This window comes from Hypanus sabinus, chromosome 8, assembly GCF_030144855.1.
Source record: "Hypanus sabinus isolate sHypSab1 chromosome 8, sHypSab1.hap1, whole genome shotgun sequence".
Classification (NCBI taxonomy): Eukaryota; Metazoa; Chordata; class Chondrichthyes; order Myliobatiformes; family Dasyatidae; genus Hypanus; species Hypanus sabinus.
In genome coordinates this window covers 59447363-59467827 of record NC_082713.1, presented here as the reverse complement: position 1 = coordinate 59467827, position 20465 = coordinate 59447363, and the positions used below count along the sequence as shown (strand labels likewise).

The window sequence follows — 20465 nt, the reverse complement described above, 5'->3', positions numbered from 1 at the left end:
CTAGTTCTTCTGTATTTTATACTATCTTATGCCATTCTTTAACTGGCCAGGAGGAAGTGATCATGTGCTCTGTTTTCGTTAAGAACACATTTATGAAAGAGCTTGTGGCAGAATCCACCCTGTCCTGTAAGGATATTTAAAAACAAAAGTATTGGCATGCATTTGGTGATAAATAGCATCACCAATATGCGATATTAAATAAGGCCCTTCAACATAATTTTAACTACTGTCACGCAAATCACTTGCCCTTTCCTAAAGCTATTCTAACATGAAGTATAAATCTAATATTCAATTTCATCAAATTTATCTGAAAAGAGCACATCAAGAATGGAGTGACAAATGCTATAGGATATATAATTATATGGGCTCTGCAAATTATGTATGTTAATTTTATGACGTTATGTTTCTGGCATGGAGCCTGATGTACTGGGAGAACTAGGGATCTCTGTGTGTTTAACAATATTTGTACCTATTGATTTCTATATCTGAGTCCTCAACATTTATTCCCTCTCTGGGAAGGTCTGTAACAGGATTGTGATTGTTAAAGAATATTCTGCAAAGAGCTTATTTCAAATTGCTCTTTACAGTTTAGCAGTGTAATGGCATAATTGATAAGTTTCCAGGTTATAAGTAAGATATATTAGAATGTCACATCAAATCTAATTTGGAAATACAACAACCTGGATTTTCCAAAATGATCAAAAATCAAGATAAGTATTTATCTTCTTCACTTTAAGTTTACAGGATTGAGACTCCCACATCTTGTACAGTTAGTTTTTAATGATGAAGAGAGATTGTTAGGCAATAATTAACATTTGTAAAGCTATTAAAATTGCAAACCTGAAAGAATAAATAAGCTCTGATTTCACTTCATATATAGTCTATAACAAGAGCAACTTTAACCACTCCATGGATTGAGATACTTCCATGCAAATTTTCTCAAGAAACTGGAGAAAATGAGACACTTTACATAATATCATATTTAACAATACAACTACGCAAATCGCTGTGCCCAGTTTACATTTTACTAGAGATGACTGTCATTCATCTCAGTAATAGTGCAACTGGAAAATCTGATTGCATCTGCAAAATTTAAAGTGACTCAGACATTAAGAGAACAAAGTGAATCTTTAAAATAAAGTAATGTTGCCCATGAAAATGTAATATAAAATGCAAGAAAAAAACGAAAGAAAGGAAAAAATGTTTGAAAATCTTTTACTGACTGAGAAGTAGGCATGCCACAATCCTTTGATACAAGGTTCAAGTAAGGCAGTGATGTTTTATTCCAAATCATGAAGATGTAAACCTGGCTGCCATGAGAAGATATTTTCAAATATGGGAGTCGATTTAAATTAAATGTTGTGCCTTCTAAACATGAATTTTATGAGTGAAGATATTGAATCAGAGTTTAAGAAATAGAGGAAGGTGTATGACATATAACTCCACGGTCTTGCTTTACAATTCAGTCAAATTGTGACTAATATATTTCAAATCCACTTTCCTTTGTCCCCAGATCCACAGGTCCTTAGTTCCCATTAGTTTTCAAAAATCGAATGATCTTTTGCTTAAAGATATCCAGTGACTGAGCATCCACAATCCAGAAAGGAAGGGAATTAAAAGATTTACCATCCTCTGAAGAAAGAATTTTCTCCCTGACTGATACTTTATCCTGTGATTATGCCCCCTAGTTCCAAAACAAGTAGAATAAACTGCCTCAGTACCTGCCTTGCCAAGCCTTCTTAAAACCTTGTATGTAATGAACATTAATAAGTACAATCTCTCTTCATAGGACAATCCCATTATTCTCAGGATCAACCTGGTAAATCTATGTCAAAGTAGCTACATCCTTCTTTAAAGCGCATAGATAAATCGACAAACAATGATCTAAAATTGGCCTCACCCAAAGTTTTGTAGAATTTAAACAAGATTTCCTTACATCTATGCTTCTTAAAACAAAATGTATTCCTCGTCTTCTTAACTGTGTGTTGGACTTGCAGGTTTACTCTCTGAAGAAAAACCAAGGCCTCTCAGGATACCAATATTTATCCTTTTCAGATTTTTTTCATTGAAGCATTTTATCTCGTATTTTCCCACATTATACTCCATCTGCTCATTTGTTTGAATCAATTTGCGTGCTTTTACAGACTCCGTGAGCCTTTGTTAAAGTTCAATTTTCTCCTAGCTGTGCATTATCAACAAAATTAGTTAAAACAACAGTGTAATATATTCAGTGTTAATTGTAAATAATTGAGGACCCAGTACCTGTGGTGTCTTCTTCTGACAATCTGACACACTGAACATAACTTATTTATTCCTACTCTCCATGCTGTGACCTTTCTTCAAGTCTGTATCCACGCTAATGATGCTCCCATCCTGCTGAGCTCTTATTTCATGTACAATCTGGGGGGTAACCTTTTCACACAGAGATTGGGGTGTGCCAGAGGAAATGGTTGAGGCAGCTTAAATAGAAACATTTAAAGGCATTCAGTTCTTTGTGCCACGTGTAAATCTGCTATGCTTTGCAAAATTATGCTCCATAAGACCATATAAAATTGAGTCGTGTTGTGCATTCTTCATCAAAAGGGATGTTATTAAATTCAAAAGTTTGTAAATAATTTTAAAAATATTTCTCACCTAGTCCATGTCTATGAGTGGACATTGGTTGCATTATCGACCAGATTTTGGCTATTGGATTGTAACATTCAACAGTGTTGGACGTCTTTAATCCATCTCTTCCACCAACAACATACAGTTTATTGTCAATCACTGCCACACCAAACTGCAGACGTCTCCCATTCATTGTGCCTACTTGTATCCAGGTATTTGTCCTGAGGTCATATTTTTCCACTGTTGTGGCACCTATCAAAATAGTTGATGATACATCTGAGAAATGATGAGAATCATTAACTGCAGAATTATAAATCAGAAAGTATGAATTCAGTTAAATGAATAACTTCTAACTCTTAACAAAAATGACTGTGAATTCTGGCCTCTTGCCTTAAATATCACAGCAGACAATTTTGTTGTATGAGGTAGTAACGTAGATTACGAATGTGTTTATGAATAGACGGGATAATTGAGGAGCATGGCTGATACACTGGACCAAGGTGGACCAAAATACTTTTCTGAAAGCACATCTCACCAACCATGGCTTTCTACTTGATATTCTCCTAATCCTATGGAGGGGAGGTTCTAATCTGAACTGTGACCAGTTGTGGAAACATAAAATGGCACCCAAGTGTTTGATCACAGTAACTGAGGGAAGAGAACATGGATGTCAGATCAAAGTTAAGGTTCTCTTTGGAAGGCTGAACAATAATTTTACTCAAATATGGCATTCCCATTTCATCCTCTGAGCAGAGGAATACCCAAAAAACTTCAGAAGATGTTGGAGAGAGGATGAAATAACATCTAAAATAAAAATATAAGCAGAAAGTAGCCATTTCTAAATAGCCAATTAAAATTATCCTACAAAGGAAAGTGTCTTGATGTCATTTGTAGGGCTGTCATGAAAAAGAATGCAAGAAGGTTTTAATTCTTTACACATCAGCCATCTTATGTTCAATAGATGCTTCAATTTTCTTTTTATTTTTACCCTTGTTGGTATCCATTCCTCCTACTGCATAAAGTGCTCCAACTGTTGATTTTCTTGGTTTGGTTCTGGGACTTTGCATCATGGGTCGTCGCTCTGGCAACAAATGATACCTCATTGCTTCCATAAGGAGTTTTTGGCATTCCAAGTCATCAGCAAACATTGGATTATTTTCCAAATCAGCCAACAGCTACAATAAATAGAATTCATAAGTCACTATAGATCATAAAACATGTTATTTCAGAAAATGATTCACACTCTGTTTTTATGTTTTTCCAATTTTTCCAGTTTGCAGTAGGCTGCAAATATTATTGTGATAATAATTAAAATCATTAACTGTCTATAGATTTGTTTGTATTAGATATGGCAGTTATCAATTTTGTCTCCATGATTAAGACTAAAGGCTTGATTTTAAATTTAACAGAATCTGACAGTATAACTCATGACTGAAATTCAGCCATAGAAATTAGACCTGCAAGATTTTAAATCTCAAGCCTCATTTGATTTTAATTTTCCACCTCAGAAGTAATTGGAAAATAAAGCTGTCTGGAAAACTTGAATATGGACAATGGGACTTGCTCTAAAGGGGATTTAAAATACTTGCAGTTGGGGTGGGGGAGGTGTGAGATGGTGGTAGGTGAGATTTAGTTTGCCCTACAAAACCTAGAGGAGAGCAACTGCTCTTCACATCAGAAAGGAAGTACTTACGAGTTTGCCTACTTCTGTCCTTAGACCTGTCATTATGATAGCAGCTGATTCACTCTGATAACAAGAACAGACCCTTTGCTATTGAGTCAAAAGAGGAAAATGAAGACTTGGAATATTCATTGGAATATTAGAGATATATTGAATAAGGTTAATATTACTTAATTCAGTGCCAAATGCTGCTGGAGCCTTTTTTTGTTTTCCTTTACCTGTGGGGAGAGTAATGGTAGTCTGATGTAAGACAAGAGCATTGCAAGATCCTGTTGCCTTTTGTGTAGCTCATGCTTTACCCACAACATCAGAGCCTGGAATATGGTCTCCTCATCAGGAACATTAATATCATCACTAGCAAGGATCTTCTCAATCTCGCTGGCAGGGAGCAGAAGGAACTCTTGATTCTTAATCACTTCCATGAAATGTTCCTGTGATCAAGTCAACAAAACAATGATTGGTGTTAACAAATACAATTTATTATAAGATATCTATAAGATACAATTTATTATGAGATATAATTTGTTAAAAAATGTATATAATTCTCGTTAAATGTTAAAATAAATCATGATTGGATAATGAAATTCCTGTCTGAATACTATGTCAGTTATTTGTGTCAATGTCTTAGTTGTTAATCCAGCATTATTTGCTAAAGTTTTGAAGCCTGTGGCACATCAAATTAACTTTCATTGCATTGAGAGCTCAACTAGTTACAAGAAGATCATTTCAATGTTTTAGGAGCCACAAGTAGAGATTTTGAAGCTGTTGAGAATTTCTGCCAATTAGACCTTCCTAAAACAAGCCTCCTATTAGCTAAGGATCCATCCTATCACTGATAAAGAAATGCTGCAGAATTTTTCTGCTGAGCCATGAATATTAGTAAAACAAAATGCCACAGTCAGCAAGTCAAGCAGCATCTATAGAAAGAGGAAAAAGCTTGACATTTCAGATGTGAGACTAGGGAAGAGAGAAAACAAGTTAATTTTCAGCAGCATTGAAGGCTGGATAGAGCAAAGGGAAAATTCATCACAAGGAGAGATTAAATGTTAATGAGACAAGCAAATCATGTTTCTATGTCTGCAACATTTTGCTAATAGCAGGCAAGACTGTACTAATGTATAGGGAAAAACTGAACCAAATGAAAGATGGATGACTGACAGAAATTGCCAGTTCTGACACAGACAGAAAAAAATTCAGTTATCTAATGTCAGAGAATTTGATATTGAGGCTACAACATCTGAGAAGTATGTGAAGTGTTGTTGTCACTTCAATGTAACAGTACAAGGAGTTGGAATAGGATGGAGAATTAAAGAGCAGCTATGCATAAGCTCGGGTTCAGTCCTGCAGGCTGAACTCAAGTGCTCTTCAAATTGATCACCCAATCTGTGCTTGATTTTTTAAAAGTGGAAGAAGCTACTTGTATTCCCTGTGTCTCAGTTTTCACAAACATTATTTGTTCTCTCTTCACTCAAATGCTGCCTGTTCAGCTGGACATTTCCAGCATTTTCTGTTTTTCTTTCAGAATTCTAGGACCCACAGTCCCTTTTTATAATATTGAATCACTACAAATTGATGCACATTGAAGTATCTCACTGTTGTGCAGATATAGATAAACCTGAAAGAGAACACTGGAAGAACCCAGTGGGTCAAGAGGCATCTGTGGAGGCAAAAGGAGTACACTAATATTTCAGCTCCTGATGCAAGGTTTTGACCTGAAAAGCCAACTTACATGATTTGACTCCACAGAAACTGCTTGACCCATAAAGCTCTTCCAGCTCTCTGTTTTTGTTTGTTCTAGATTCCAGCATTTTCATTCTCTTTTACCCGTGTACCTGAAATAACTTACACATCCTTTAGAAACATTGGATTTTGACCATTTTGATTGAATAGCCACATCAAATTGCCAACAGAGAAGCCATTATGTGCAAAGAGACAAATTATATGAAGTTGTTCTTTTAATATATTATATTGGATTAACATCATTTATATCTAAAGGTTCAAATGGTAGGCCTTAAATCTTCCTAATGGCTGGAGATTAACAAAAGCTCTGCTACTTGCCTGTGAGAAGCAAACATTGAAATATGTTCAGTGCAGTCCACGGTACTGCTACAGATGTTGTTATAATGTATAAGTCCATTAAAGTTTCAGTTTTATTGATTGGGGGCATAAAGTACAGCATTAAAGTACTAATAGTAGATTATATTTTTACGAAACATGCTGAGCACAGTTTAAATATTGTGTGAAGCCTAGGCATCACAATACAACAATTACCTAGAAATTCAAACATGCATATGAAAAATATACAGTGAAATCACACTCTTTGGGGAGGACCAGCAACAGTACTTACTACTGCCACCACTGTAGGATTGTTGTGAGCACTCCTGGCTCTCAGATTAAAATACTGAGAAAAGTTAATTATGCTCTGTTCACCATCAATGCATACCAACTTCAGGTAATTGAACTAGTCAAGGCTAACCTGAATCTAACTCAGAATATGCCTGAATCTCATAAAGTGAAGGCCAGCCTTAACCCCAATCACTGCTGGAAATCATTATGTAGCTTATGAATACTGGGTAGTAAAGAATCGGCACCAGTTTTTCCCACGCTGACCTCAATATGTTGGAACAAGTGGACACTTTGTGCGATATACAGGACACTTTCACCCAGGCAACCCCACATATTCATTAAGGATGAATCAAAGAGGTGAACTTACTGCATGCAGTAACTCCTTCAGGTCAAGGTCCAGTTGGAGAAACTTAATGATCTTATATAGATGGTGAGGATCAGTATAGGAAACAGAACTTTCCCCAAACACAAAAACACAATAATGATCCATACAGAATTCTGTCAAGCAACTAAAATCGCAGCTGATGTTCAGAGCCCCAAAGCATAGTCACTTTATTATTACTGCTACAAACATAATGCACACCTCTCATGCCACTACCCATGGCAGGTACATCTCATACAAATACTGCTTTGTCTAGGAATTTGACAACAGTCATTAAGGGAAACTGTTTAGAAGTAAGCTATATTGTAAATAAATATCAAGGGATAGAGGTTGATTAATCAATGAATGAATTTTTCTGGTATTGGTTAGGTGTGTAAAAGTAATTGACAGAGTGATTAATCAGCCTTCAATGATTCATGATGAAGTAGATACTAAAATGATGAGCAATAGAAGTATGCTAATATGAACATGATGCTATATTAGGTGATCTGCTAGTCTATTTATTCACTATCATACATTGGTGGATGACAGGGATAACTTGTTAGTTAGAAATCTCATCATTAGGCACTCTCCAGAAAAAAGTGAACACATTATAATAGAATTTTGAGTTTGACTCAAAGTGAACACAATTTATATAGATCCTAAATCCTCAAATTTAAGTGGATGTGAGAAGTTGATTTCTCAAGAGCATATTGGGAAAAGTCATAGAAAGGATTTTCCAGTAAATAATTAAGCATATGAAAATAAAATTCTCAACAATTGCTTGCTGCTTTGAGAAGTAAAAGCTCTATGGGAGCTGTAACCCATCTATGGCTTCACAAAAAGATTAAAGGTAGTATAGGATTTAATGAAATGTTCCATGAAAGGTATCAGAAGAACAGAAATCTGCAATGTATGAACATATCATAAAAATACTAAATATAGAATATGACAATAAATTAGCCAGAAAAGAAAAAAAAAACTAATATCAAAGTTTCAACACCTACAATAAGGAAGGGACTAGCAAAATTAAAGTCAGAAGAAATTATGACTGGGCAAAGGGAATTGGCTGAGGTATTCAGCAAATAGTTTGTATGTTTATTAAAATGTAGTATCAGTAGTGCTAGACAGTGAAGAACATAACAGCAAAGATAAGAGAAATTACTGGAAAAATTAAGGGGACTAAAAATTGTAAAATCCCTATGATGACTGTCTCTTAATGTTCTAAAAGAGATGGTTGCTGAGATATTGACACACTAAAGGCAATTCTTTAATCCTCATGATATTGGGAAGATTTTGAAATCAGGAAGTAACAAATATAACTATTATTCAACACAAATGAACAAGGAAAAAATAAAAGGCTTAGGTTAACTAGCATGGGCAAGATGTTGGAAAATGATTGATACCTGTCACCAATGCTTCAGAAAACTCCCAGCTTCAATAGCATCAGCTCCTCACACTGATGGAGAAGAATGTCTTCTTTATCACACATTAGGAGCAGGCTCTCCTACCCAATGCCTATCCCCTGTGGAATAGACTTTTCCAGACAGTCCACCCTCTTGAGGAGAGGCGCCTCTCCCTGGAAGATAGACAGTATTGGCCACTTCTCTTTGGGAATAGAACTGTTATACCAGATCATTCATGACGACAACTCTTTCCCATGAGGGATTGTTCCTCCTGGTCAGACTGTTCCTGCTACCTGCATTGTGAAGGTTTTGGATTTGGGCCTATCTTTACCAGCTCCAGCTTATTTTGGAAGTCAATGGAAGCACAAAAACAACCACTAATTTTGTAATAGAAATCTGATGTACACTCCCAGCTTTGTTAAATCTCACTCAGTCTGCAGAACTATGACAAACACGCTCTACTCAAGCTGAATTTAAAATAAACTAGGTTACTGACGATTCATTTAAGCAAAGTAGGTCCAGGAATTTTCTCATATGACTTATACATGTTTGCTAACTGAATATGCAAGAAAATATTTGAAAAGTGGACCGTTTTGTGCCACCCATCATGCCACATTGAATCTTTCAATTTATGGAAGCTTCAGTATTAGCTACCAATCACAACCAACAGTCAATTTCAAACATTAGCTGCACAACACTTAAAGATGATACACTCCACAATTGAAATTCTAGGCAGTAGATATCAAAAATTGTGGCTTCTTCTGAATGAATGCAGTAAGTTGGGAAAGTTTTTTTTTTACTAACTGATTGAGAGAGATTGGTTAGCTTCTGTTTCTTATCAGGCAAATACAAATTGAAGAGAAATTAACTAGTTAATTATTTCAGCTAAATGTTGTTGGTCTGATTTCAAATGCTGTGTGTGTTATGTTGACTGTTACTCGATTAATCACACTATTGAGGGCAGCACACACTGTGGATAATTAAGGAAGGAAATCCAGTGCAAGGTGGCATAAGTAAAGGAAGGAAATTGGGAAATATTTACCTAGAAATTCTTCCCCAGTCAAAATTATAAATGTGCTTTAACATGTATAGTTAGGAACCCACGCCCATTTGTAGGCAATTGTATTGAAGAACAGAGGTGTTTCAGTATTGAAGCATGGTAATTAAGTTAAAGGAAAAGTATGTTTCAAAGGTCAATTCTGTGAGAGAAATTGAACAAGTGAGAAAATGGCTAAAACATGTCCAACAAGCTTTCAAACCAGTATTTTGCAGATTAATATTGAACTCTAAATTGACAAAAACTGTTCTGATGAATAAGCGACAAGCCTAAAATTCTTCATTTTCAGTGTTTCTGTGCATATATCGTGAGACTGACCCTCTGCACAATTGATACCTTAAGTCCGTGTTATGAACTATGTTACCTCTAAGCTGTGCGTGTAAACACACATCTTTCAACCAGCGCACAAAGGAAATTAATGTGCGCACAAAAAGTTAGTTACCTAAAATAATGTAGTAATAATAATTATACTTATTGAAAATAATCTTTTATCTATATTTTTCTTTTAACTAGTTAGTCAGTTTTTCAAATACCACAAAGCACATCACTAACTGACATCACCTCATCTTTCCTGTTCCGGTTTGTACAGCTGCGTCACGGCAGCAGCCATCTTTGGCGGACAGTGTTCATATCGTAAAGTTTACAAAGATCTGTTTAAAACTCAAAAACAAACTGAGAAACCGTTTTGGTGAATGTCATTTGGATATGTTCATGAGAATGAAAAGTTATCAATTGTATGGAAGTTCTATTAGTCTAGATAGAGTTTACCAAGAATGGGTAAATGCCAAAGACAGGAGAGAGAAAAAATAAATGTGTGACTTAAATATGTTTGTTATTTAGTTGTTATTCTGTGTAGTTTTATGTCAAATATTTTGTAAACCTACATAAACTGCGCTATGTGTGCATTCAGTGTGCACATACTTTTGTCAGAGGAAAAAAAACTTGCACAATGTAAGATTTTTTTGCACACTGACTGCTAAAAATTAGAGGGAACATTGGTTATGAATGACAAGAAAATCCATGGTGGAGGCACTACAAAAATTCAGAAACAACAAAATAGACACAATACTCGAATGGCACTGATTGTGTGGAGCAAATTGAATTGACTTTACATCACAAAAATAAGTAAGTGGTACACATGCTAAGTGAAAATCAATACAAAGGTTAAATATAAAAATATTTTATGCAGTGATCATTGAACAACACTTAGTTATGGCTGTGCATGCTGAAAAGTAAGGCTTAATTTGTGTCAGTAACATTTTATGTCCTTACTTGACATATGAATCTAAATTACAGTCAGAGAGCATAGGTCTGGAACATGAGTGAGAATGGTACTAGAAAGCATTATCTCTAATTGCCACTCTATTTGTTATTTGGTGACTGGGGCCTTCATTATCCTGAGATGCTGAATCCAGGTTTATAGTGTGAAAAAAGGAATCCTTGCAAAAAAAACTGACTTTTATAAACCAACTGTGACACATGTGCCAATAGAACCTTCAGCCATCCTGACATAACATAAATGGTATTTACAAATTCAACAGCCATCTATTTCCTATTGGACTCTATTAAACAATCAGTGTGTAGTTCCAGCAGAAATTTGAAATCTGTCACTGGGAATGTTCATTATCAAGGAAATGAAGACTCCTAAGTATAGTGGATGACATTCAGCTTTCACCAAACACATTTATATTTATACTCTCAGAAACATTTAATTGTAACTGCTAAACAATGCTGGAAATCATCAACCAAAACAATATTTACCTTCAATCTGTTTCTTTATTTCCTATAGAATACTCTAGGTTCTGGCCTTTGATTAACCCAACTATAGGAAAAGCTAAGTTTCATTTGCCATTTGCTACACCCATAGAGTCTAATGCAAAGTTCATTCTCATTGTCCATTTGAGTCCATTCTTGATCGATTTCAATGCAGATAGTGTACACAACAGGAAAATAGTAGTTTTAAAGAAGTGTTCTGTATCCTTTTGTATAGGGACAAAAAGGTGGAGTAAGCTTTTTGGAATTATACTTTAAGAACCTCTTTGTTATAAAGAAAGACTTTGTAGTTATAAATATGCCATCATAAGTCTGTCAAAAATAACTCAGTACTCCATGTGCCATTTTTACAAAACAATAGTGACTCTAAGTTGGCAGCAAAAAACAACTGTGTAATCTCACACAATGAGTTCAAAGCTGAAATTAATAATTATAGTTATTGCTGGTCTTTGTTAAAAAAGGACTGGAAGATAGATCATTTTCTAGAACTCCATGTTTTCCAGAGTGCCACTGAAGGTTCTTAAACATTATTATAAACCACAGAGACAACATTGGGATTTTCCTTGTGAACATCTGAAATTTATGAGGAAGCAGGCCTCAGCCAGTTCTCCGCTTGCTGCCTTCTACAATTTGAAGAATAGCAGACAGTATTTTTCTTGAATTAAATAGAGAAAAGAAGTATTTCAGTAAACTTACTTGAAAAAATGATGTCAGCATCAAGAAGGATTCAAGTTTTCCATTTCCTTGGTCACATACAAAAAAAAAGTTACCAGATGTACCCAGTCTCAACTGTATTGAGCATACCTATAATGGAGTTAGGGGTGGCTGCAGGTTTCACCATTGCAACAGAAATGTTAATTATCTTGCGAAGAAAATTTTCTCGTTGTCATTACCAAATGCGTTGAAAGATATTGTTACTGGTTGAATGTAATCTATCATCTTTTAGCATTTCTGCTGAAGCCAATGCAAATAAATAGGCAGAAGTGACTGTAACTGTAAAATCTATAAAACTCTACCAGTCTGCATGGGTTTGAGATGTGGAAGGAAATCAAAGTTTCAGAGGAAACCCATGCAGTCACACAGATAATGTATAAATGTCCTCACAGACAGCACCAGAACCAAGATGGCTGGAGCTGTTCAGCAGCAGTTTTACTAGCTGAGCCGTTGTCTTGCTCCAAAACACACAGTCCTCACCTGCTTGCTCTCAAAGCAGTTGCAAGAAGCTGATCTGGCAGACCCTCCACATTCTGGAGGGCAGCAGTGAATCCAGATGGTAAATAAACCTCGGTGACATAGTCTTACCCTCCCTCCCCCTCCTCCCACACCAATCTGCCTGGTAAAGCTGGCACTGGGGATTTGGCTTCAGCCAAAGTTGTGAGATGTTTTAGCAGATTTTACATGACCTTATGTTCGGAGATATTTAAGAATGCTTAAAGTTGATGTAAGTATGTTCTTACTGTTTATTGGAAGCACAGTAAAAGTCATGCAGGATAAAGTTTGGTTGGTCCTCCGTGCACCATCCTGAAAGATCATTCCTTCCTTCACTAGTGCACGTGGGCTCTTGTCTGTAATCCATATGAAACATACTGAAATTAATCACTTCGACCGCTCAAAGAATACCTCTCAAATCTGTGAACTGTCCCATCAGGAGGCACAAGAACAGCAGGTGCATGCGAGGACCATGATGCACCATGCTGACTTGGAAGAACTTCTAACATCACCAGGTCTAAGCTCCAGTACTCCTCCAAAAGAGTACAAGGGGAACACCATCCAGTCAAGGATAATTAGGGAATGGAAGAAAATACTAGCACTGCCAGTAACCACTCCGCTGAAAACTGAATAACTAAATACTTAGAAGTTATCTGTCCAAGTTGCATGCCATTTTGGACAATGACTCTCATCCACTCCATAACATACTGGTTAGGCACAGGAGTACATTCAGCCAGAGACTCATTCCACCGAGATGTAACACTGAGCATCATAGGAAGTCATTCCTGCCTGTGGCCATCAAACTTTACAACTCCTCCCTCAGAGTGTCAGACACCCAGAGCCAATAGGCTGGTCGTGGACTTATTTCCATTTGGCATGATTAACTTGTTATTATTTTATTATTTATGGTTTTACATTGCTATATTTCTACACTACCCTTGGTTGGTGCGGCCATAATGAAGCCCAGTTTCTCTCGGGATTAATAAAGTATGTCTGTCTGTCTATAATAGTAAACTAAGTAATAAAAATTATACTTTTCTATTCATTCACTGACTGAGAAACCCCTTCAAATACAGTGGCATGAAAAAGCTTGGGCACCCCTGGTCAAAATTTCTGTTACTGTGAATAGCTAAGTGAGTAAAAGATGAACTGATTTCCAAAAGGAATAAAGTTAAAGATGACACATTTCTTTAATATTTTAAGCAAGATTACTTTTTTATTTCCATATTTTACAGTGTCATAATAACAAAAATGGAAAAGGGCCCAAAGCAAATGTTTGGGCACCCTGCATGGTCAGTACTTAGTAATACCCGCTTTGGCAAGTATCACAGCTTGTAAATGCTTTCTGTCGCCAGCTAAGATTCTTTCAATTCTTATTTGGGAATTTTCACCCATTCTTCCTTGCAAAAGGCTTCTAGTTCTGTGAGGATTTTTGGGCCGTCATGCATGCACTGCTCTATCCCCATGCTTAGCAGTTAGAGAGGTGTTCTATTCATGAAATTCTGCACCCTTTGTTCTCCAAATATACCTTTGCTCATTGCGGCCAAAAAGTTCTATTTTAACTTCATCAGTCCACAGGACTTGTTTCCAAAATGCATCAGGCTTATTTAAGTGTTCCTTTGCAAACTTCTGATGCTGAATTTTGTGGTGAGGATGCAGGAAAGGTTTTCTTCTGATGACTCTTCCATGAAGGTCATATTTGTGCAGGTATTGCTGCACAGTAGAACAGTGCACCACCACTCCTGAGTCTGCTAAATCTTCCTGAAGGTCTTCCTGATTTGCCTTTCTAGCAATCCTACAAGCAGTTCTCTTGGAAAGCGTTCTTGGTCTTCCAGACCTCAACTTGCCCTCCACCATTCCTGTTAACTGCCATTTCTTAATTACATTACGAACTGAGGAAAAGGCTACCTGAAAATACTTGCAGGTATCATATGGAAACCCTTTCAGTACGGAATATGTGCCACAATGCTACATACATTTTATATGCTACAAATCACAGAAAATTCAGGACAATTCAAACAAATCTGAATTTACAATGCTCTCTTGAACACCACATGTAACAAGTTTAAAATGTCTGGATCTTCCCACCATCACACCCAAAATAAGTGTTAATTACTGTCCTATCCATGCATGGGATGTTGATTGGATTCATGCATATGTAGACAATCAGTTAAGTGCCTGTTTATTGGTCTGTCTGGTCAGTATTTTAAATTAATCTTCGATGTATATTTGAAACTGAAGGCTAGTGGTCGAAGTGAGTTTAATTGCTACATGTGCTAAACCCCAAAATCGCTCTAACGCAATCTATGATAAGTTTCACAGCACATTTTGGGAATAATCAATAGATGTGGCCTTACTTGAATTGACCTGATCATAAGAAATATTCATTAAGAATATTATTTTAAATGATTATTTTCCAATGCAATGAAACTTATTTTGACATGATACACTTAATTTGGAAGTTTACCATGCTGGGAGTACTGGATGACACTTGAATTAAGTTTGTGCTTTACTGATGTCTTTCATCTCCTTTTGTGTTGCAAAAATATAGAGTAACTACAAAACAGGCAGAGCTTAAAGTGCTGACTCCAGACATAACAAGAAATACAAGCCACCATCCACATCCTATTATAATCTCTCACTGTTACTTTGTCCAGAAGAAAGGAACAGGAAGCCAAGTCCATTTCAGTTTACAAAAATAGGCAAGGTTGTTTATCAGGATGGGCTTTGTGTGTATGAGAAAGATATTGCAGCAGGAAATTGTTAATTGTTAATCTGTTCTGTTATGTCCATGGCTGAAGGGATTAAACAGGATGTCCTTAGTGCACATGGTGTATTTGTTTTGAAGTAATATGTCGTGATGAAATATATATGTGTACGCTGAAGAATAGTTTTTGAACTGTCATTAAAATGTTGTTTATCATATCTAAAGACAGGAATTGAAATGGATGTGAATGTGTTATAGGTTTCATGGGCAGTATACACATTTTTTAATGCTGCAATGGCTTAAAACCTAAATCCAAGTTAAAATGACAATTTGCTAAAATATCCAAAGGGAGCAGCAAGGAGAGTCCAAAGTAAAGTAGACTCAATTGTAAGCAAATTCGATCTTTTAATTTTCTCTTCATGTACTATAATCTCCTATTGAAATACATATACTCACATATTATGAAAACATTCACATATAATTCACAAGTGATTTCCAGGGCAGCCCGGAGTTACCTGCTCTACAATCTGATGTCTGGATTTGTAGCTGGTATGCAGCACTTGTTTTTCACTCTTGTGTGGTGTAGGCCTAACGCACATGGTCAGTAGCAGGCTACCATGAATTACTAATTTCAGTTTTATACTTCTTGTTGTTTTACATCCAGAAATTAACTTCTTTGAAATGTGACAGTTTTTTATGAGCAGCATGATGGCAGGATTCCACAAACAGACTTGTGCAAATGACCAGCCAATTGGTTTGTGTGTGTAGATCCAATAAGCAGTATTTGCAAGGCTTTAGCAGTAAGTTTTATTTCCAAAAGCATTTAAGCCAAAGATGATTGTTTATTAGCAGATGCGATATGTCTGTGACTCTGGTTTATCTTTGTGTTATTATTCTGTGCTGGGCTTTGCTGTATGATCAGGCTTGTGACTGATTCTCCTAATGCATTTTTAGAATGCAGTTATGATGTCAGTTTTGCTATGTTGTCATTTCTCTACACTCAACAATGGTACAAGAGTGGTTTAACTTAGAAGTCGTTACTGTTTATTCTGCATTAACATAGGAAATATTAATCTCCTTCAGTCTTCATCTTCATTCCCTTTTTATCACCAGCACTGGTGACTTTTCCTGTTGGAGATCTAATGTTAGGCGACATACAAATAGCATCACACACAAAATGCTGGAGGAACTCAATAGTCTAGGCAGCATCTATGAGAAAGAGTAAACAATTAATGTTTCAGGCCAAGACCCTTTATCAGGACTACTGACGTGTCTTGGCCTGAAACACCAACTGTACTTTTTTCTGTAGATGCTGCCTGGCCTGCTGAGTTCCTCCAGCATTTTGTGTGTTGCTTGGATTTCCAGCACATGCAGATTTTCTCATGTTTGTACAAATAGCATCAACTGTTTGAGATTTGTTTTCTACCCTCATTTTCCCTCATCTCTGATTCATACTCCACTCTCTTTTACACAATTTCTTACAGTATTCTTCAGATAGAACCCATTGACTGCTCCTCTTTTCTGATTTAAACAGATGCTCAATTATAATCAGATGCATGATCTCATGTCATCATGCTGACCCTCCATGTACCCCTCCTCAGTCTAAAGCGGACTTTCCTATCACTGAAGAATGTACGATTGAATAGGAACACATGGAAATCTGGAGACCTAGAAACTTAACTACTTTTTAATGAGTCATCAAAAAGTATTTGTGACAGTCATGTAAAGACTGACGTTTTTAATTGAGAGTGTAACAGATGTGCAATAGGTTGTCCCTGTATAACACCAAACAGAATCATTTTCAACACAGCACTGTGTTGATCGATTATTAGTTCTTGCAGCTGCACTTATTACAGCAATTCTGATCTTACAGTGGGCTCCTTGTTGGACATAGCACAATAAAAGCAACTCTCCCAGCTACAGAGGACTATTGCTACCTAATGAAAGTATTCTGTAATGAAAGGAGAGAATGGAACAAACAGACATTGAGCAGTAACATGAGGATAGAAATTGCCTAACATTGATCACTCCCTTAAGAAATAAGCTTGATGAAAAATTTTGGGGTATAGTAACAGGAATCCATGCTCAGGAGCAAAATTTCACCATGACCACACACAAAAATAATGCCGATTTAGATGAGATAGAAACATCAATAATGTATTATTATTAAATACATTGCTCTAATTTAGAAACATAGTATAATTCTTAATGTCAATTTTTTGCTTTGTTTTATGCTATAAACTTAGTGCCCATTTTTTTCAGTACACCAGTATGTCTGTTCATTAATGCAAATATCTATTTAGCCAATAACGTGGCAGCAACTTGATGTATACAAGCATGTTGACATGGCCAAGAGGTTCAGTTGTTGTTTAGAAAAAAAAAATCAGAACGGGGATGAAATGTGATCTAAGTGATGTTGATAATGGAATGATTGTTGGTGCCAGATAGGGTGGTTTGAGTATCTTTGAAACTGCTAATCTCTTGGGATTTTTACACACAATGGTCTCTGGAGCTTACAAAGACCAGTACAAAAAAACAAAAAACAATCAATCAGAGAAGAATGGCCAGACTGCTTCAAGCTGACTAGGAGACGACAGTAACTCATATAACCATGTGTTACAACAGTATTGTGCAGAAGAGCATCTCTGAATGCACAGCACGTAGAACCTAGAAGTGGAAGGGCTACAACAGTAGAAAACCATGGACATATAGTCAATGGCCACTTTATTACATACAGGATGTGCTTAATAAAGTGGTCACCGAGTGTATAACTACTTGTGGGCTTGTTCCTGTGCTGTACTATTCTATGCTGTATGATCTTACTTTTCTCATTTTCAGTAATCGAGGCTAAGATAGCAAATACTCATTAACACCAATTTCAATATCTAAGATCTAGTTTTCTGTTTTTAAGAAAATCTACCAATGAAAAAACATGCAAATACGCCACTTCATTCTGTTTTAAGTTTACACTGGCATAGAAATTCCCTCAAATTGTTGTCTTTCACAATGTCCAAAGGTCCCAGATCTATATTCCAAAAATATGCAAAGTGTCATGTGGAAAATGCAGCTCCTGACTGCAGTCAGTTATATCTAAGAGGTAGCAAATGATCATGATGAGAAAATTACATAAACCTCCACTGTTTTGAAGTATAAAACAAAGGACATAAAAATGTACATTGCAATTATTTTATTACCATTGCACTGGTGGAGGTTCTGCCCATTGGGAAACTGGACCAGAAAGTGGAAAGAAGGCACTTGTCTGAGAGTGTTCCCAGTCTGTTGCTGCATTAAGGAGACCTATTTGTTCCAGGAGTCCATAATGATAGTGAGAATGAGGACAGCTTGGTTTAATATCCCTCACCATGTCCCCAACCATAAATGCAACTCAGTCTTGAAAGTGTCTAGTCAAATTTTCAGATTGACGTAGAGCAAGTGGAAATGGTCATTTGTTCCAGAGAGAGAATAGCTTCCAATTGTCTAATGCCTAAAAACCTACAGTGCATCTGAGTTTCAAGGGCTCCCCCTTTTGATAAATATAATATTCATCAAATGACCAGGGAAAGTGATTATTTTTAATAACTTGGACAGAAGCATTTGGATCTTTTCTCTTTTGGAAAATTACTCCATCGATTTGTATCTAAGAACAGTTACGAAGTTGGTAAAGTCACAACTTATTGTTCCTACCGTGGTGTAGCTGTGGGCCACCTTAAGCAAATTCGTGCAGCCTTGAGCATCAGCGAATGATCTTATTCCCAAGCAGTTTGATGGATGGAGCTGCTTCATAAGGAAGTTACAACACACTTCTACCACTTGAGAGAGCTGAAGAAGGCAGGCTGCAGACAATAAACTCTCTATAGTTTCCTCCTTTAATTCGAGCAGACCTGTCAGACAAAGGTTAGAAGTGTTCAGCAACAAAATTATCATAAATTAGTAGATTATTACATTACTGAAACAGACCCTTCAGCCCACTATAATACTATATCTAACATGGAATTGGAAGTTATTTTTATTGAGCATCAGGTCAATCTGATATAATAATCAAAGGTTTGGATGTTTCGACTTATAATTTATAAACAAGAATCTCATTTTGGTCCATCTTCAACTTCAGGCCATGATGCAAAGTCAGTTGACAAAATGCTGGAGGAATTCACAGGTAAGGCAGCATCTACGGAGAGAAACGGACAGTCGATGTTTTGGGTTGAGACCCTTCATCCGCAGAGTCGGAGCATCATCATCTAAAGAGATAGTGATAGGGGCCAAGTCTTTCTTTCAGATCTATCTGTCCCAATCAACATGTCCCTATCCTTTTCCACATCATATCAATCTGCCCATCATCCACACACATCTCCCACTAACCCCTCCCCCACCACTCCCGTCTGCTCACCCCAACTCCCTCCATTTATTCTAATCTTCACATTCCTCTCCTATCAGGTTCCATCAGCGCCAGTTCTTTGTCACTTCTACCTATCACCCTCCAGATTCTGATGCAGGTCCCATTCTTCCCTCCTCCATCTGCCTATTAATCCCCACCACCAACCGCCCCCCCCCCCCCCCCCGCCAACCAACTTACAAGAATCCATCTATCACATGAAAGCTCGTGCTCTGTTCCTTCCCTCCAAGTTTTGGTACTGGCTTTCTCCCCTCTTATCTTTCTCTGCAGATGAATGATCTCAATCTGAAATGTCAACCGTCCATTTCCCTCCATAGATGCTGCCTGACCAGCTGAGCTCCTCCAGTGATTTGTGTGTAGCTCCATTTTCCAGCACCCACAGCCTCTTAAGGCTACACGAACAACTTAGTCTGGTATGTGTAAGTTGCAAGTTTTGGTATTGCAAGATGGTTAATGTAGCAGAATGCACCTTAATTGCCCGATATTTTCTACAAAATTCTGGTGATATCCATGGTAATTCTTTCATTACTGCATGTAACTGTCAGAAGCTTTGAATCTTTTATGCAAGTTACAACTAGTTGCAGTCTCCCAGTCAAAGTAATTGCTGATAGTTTCTAAACTGTGTTTACAATGATATAGTTTCGAAGCTCTTCACAGAGTCTGTTGACTGGCAATTTTTTCCATTCTGCAATTCTTTTACATTTGCAATTCATGACAAAGACCTGCTCCAGATTGTACTGTCTCCCCAATGATTGTGTTAAGGAGACAAGTTGAGAGGGCCTAAGAGGTTTGGATTTATTTCAATATTTCTTAAAGAGTTTTGAAGTGTCTTGTTTACTTATTGCTTAATTATCAAAATTCTTACTTATGCCTTTCTCAAGCATTTACAACTTCTAGTTTGCTGTTTTGGAAGTACCGTGGGAAATCA

General features: G+C 36.7%; 1 protein-coding gene across 1 annotated transcript in view; it reads right to left on the bottom strand.

The window, feature by feature from the left end:
- LOC132398203 (kelch-like protein 4) overlaps window positions 1–20465 on the bottom strand; it is a 165017-nt gene that overhangs the window by 26031 nt on the left and 118521 nt on the right. The window contains exons 4-7 of the mRNA XM_059977298.1: window positions 18832–19028; window positions 4507–4719; window positions 3596–3782; window positions 2635–2859 (exon numbers count right to left, since the gene is read on the bottom strand). Coding sequence (XP_059833281.1) covers window positions 2635–2859; window positions 3596–3782; window positions 4507–4719; window positions 18832–19028 — 822 coding nt within the window. The remainder of the gene's footprint in view (window positions 1–2634; window positions 2860–3595; window positions 3783–4506; window positions 4720–18831; window positions 19029–20465) is intronic.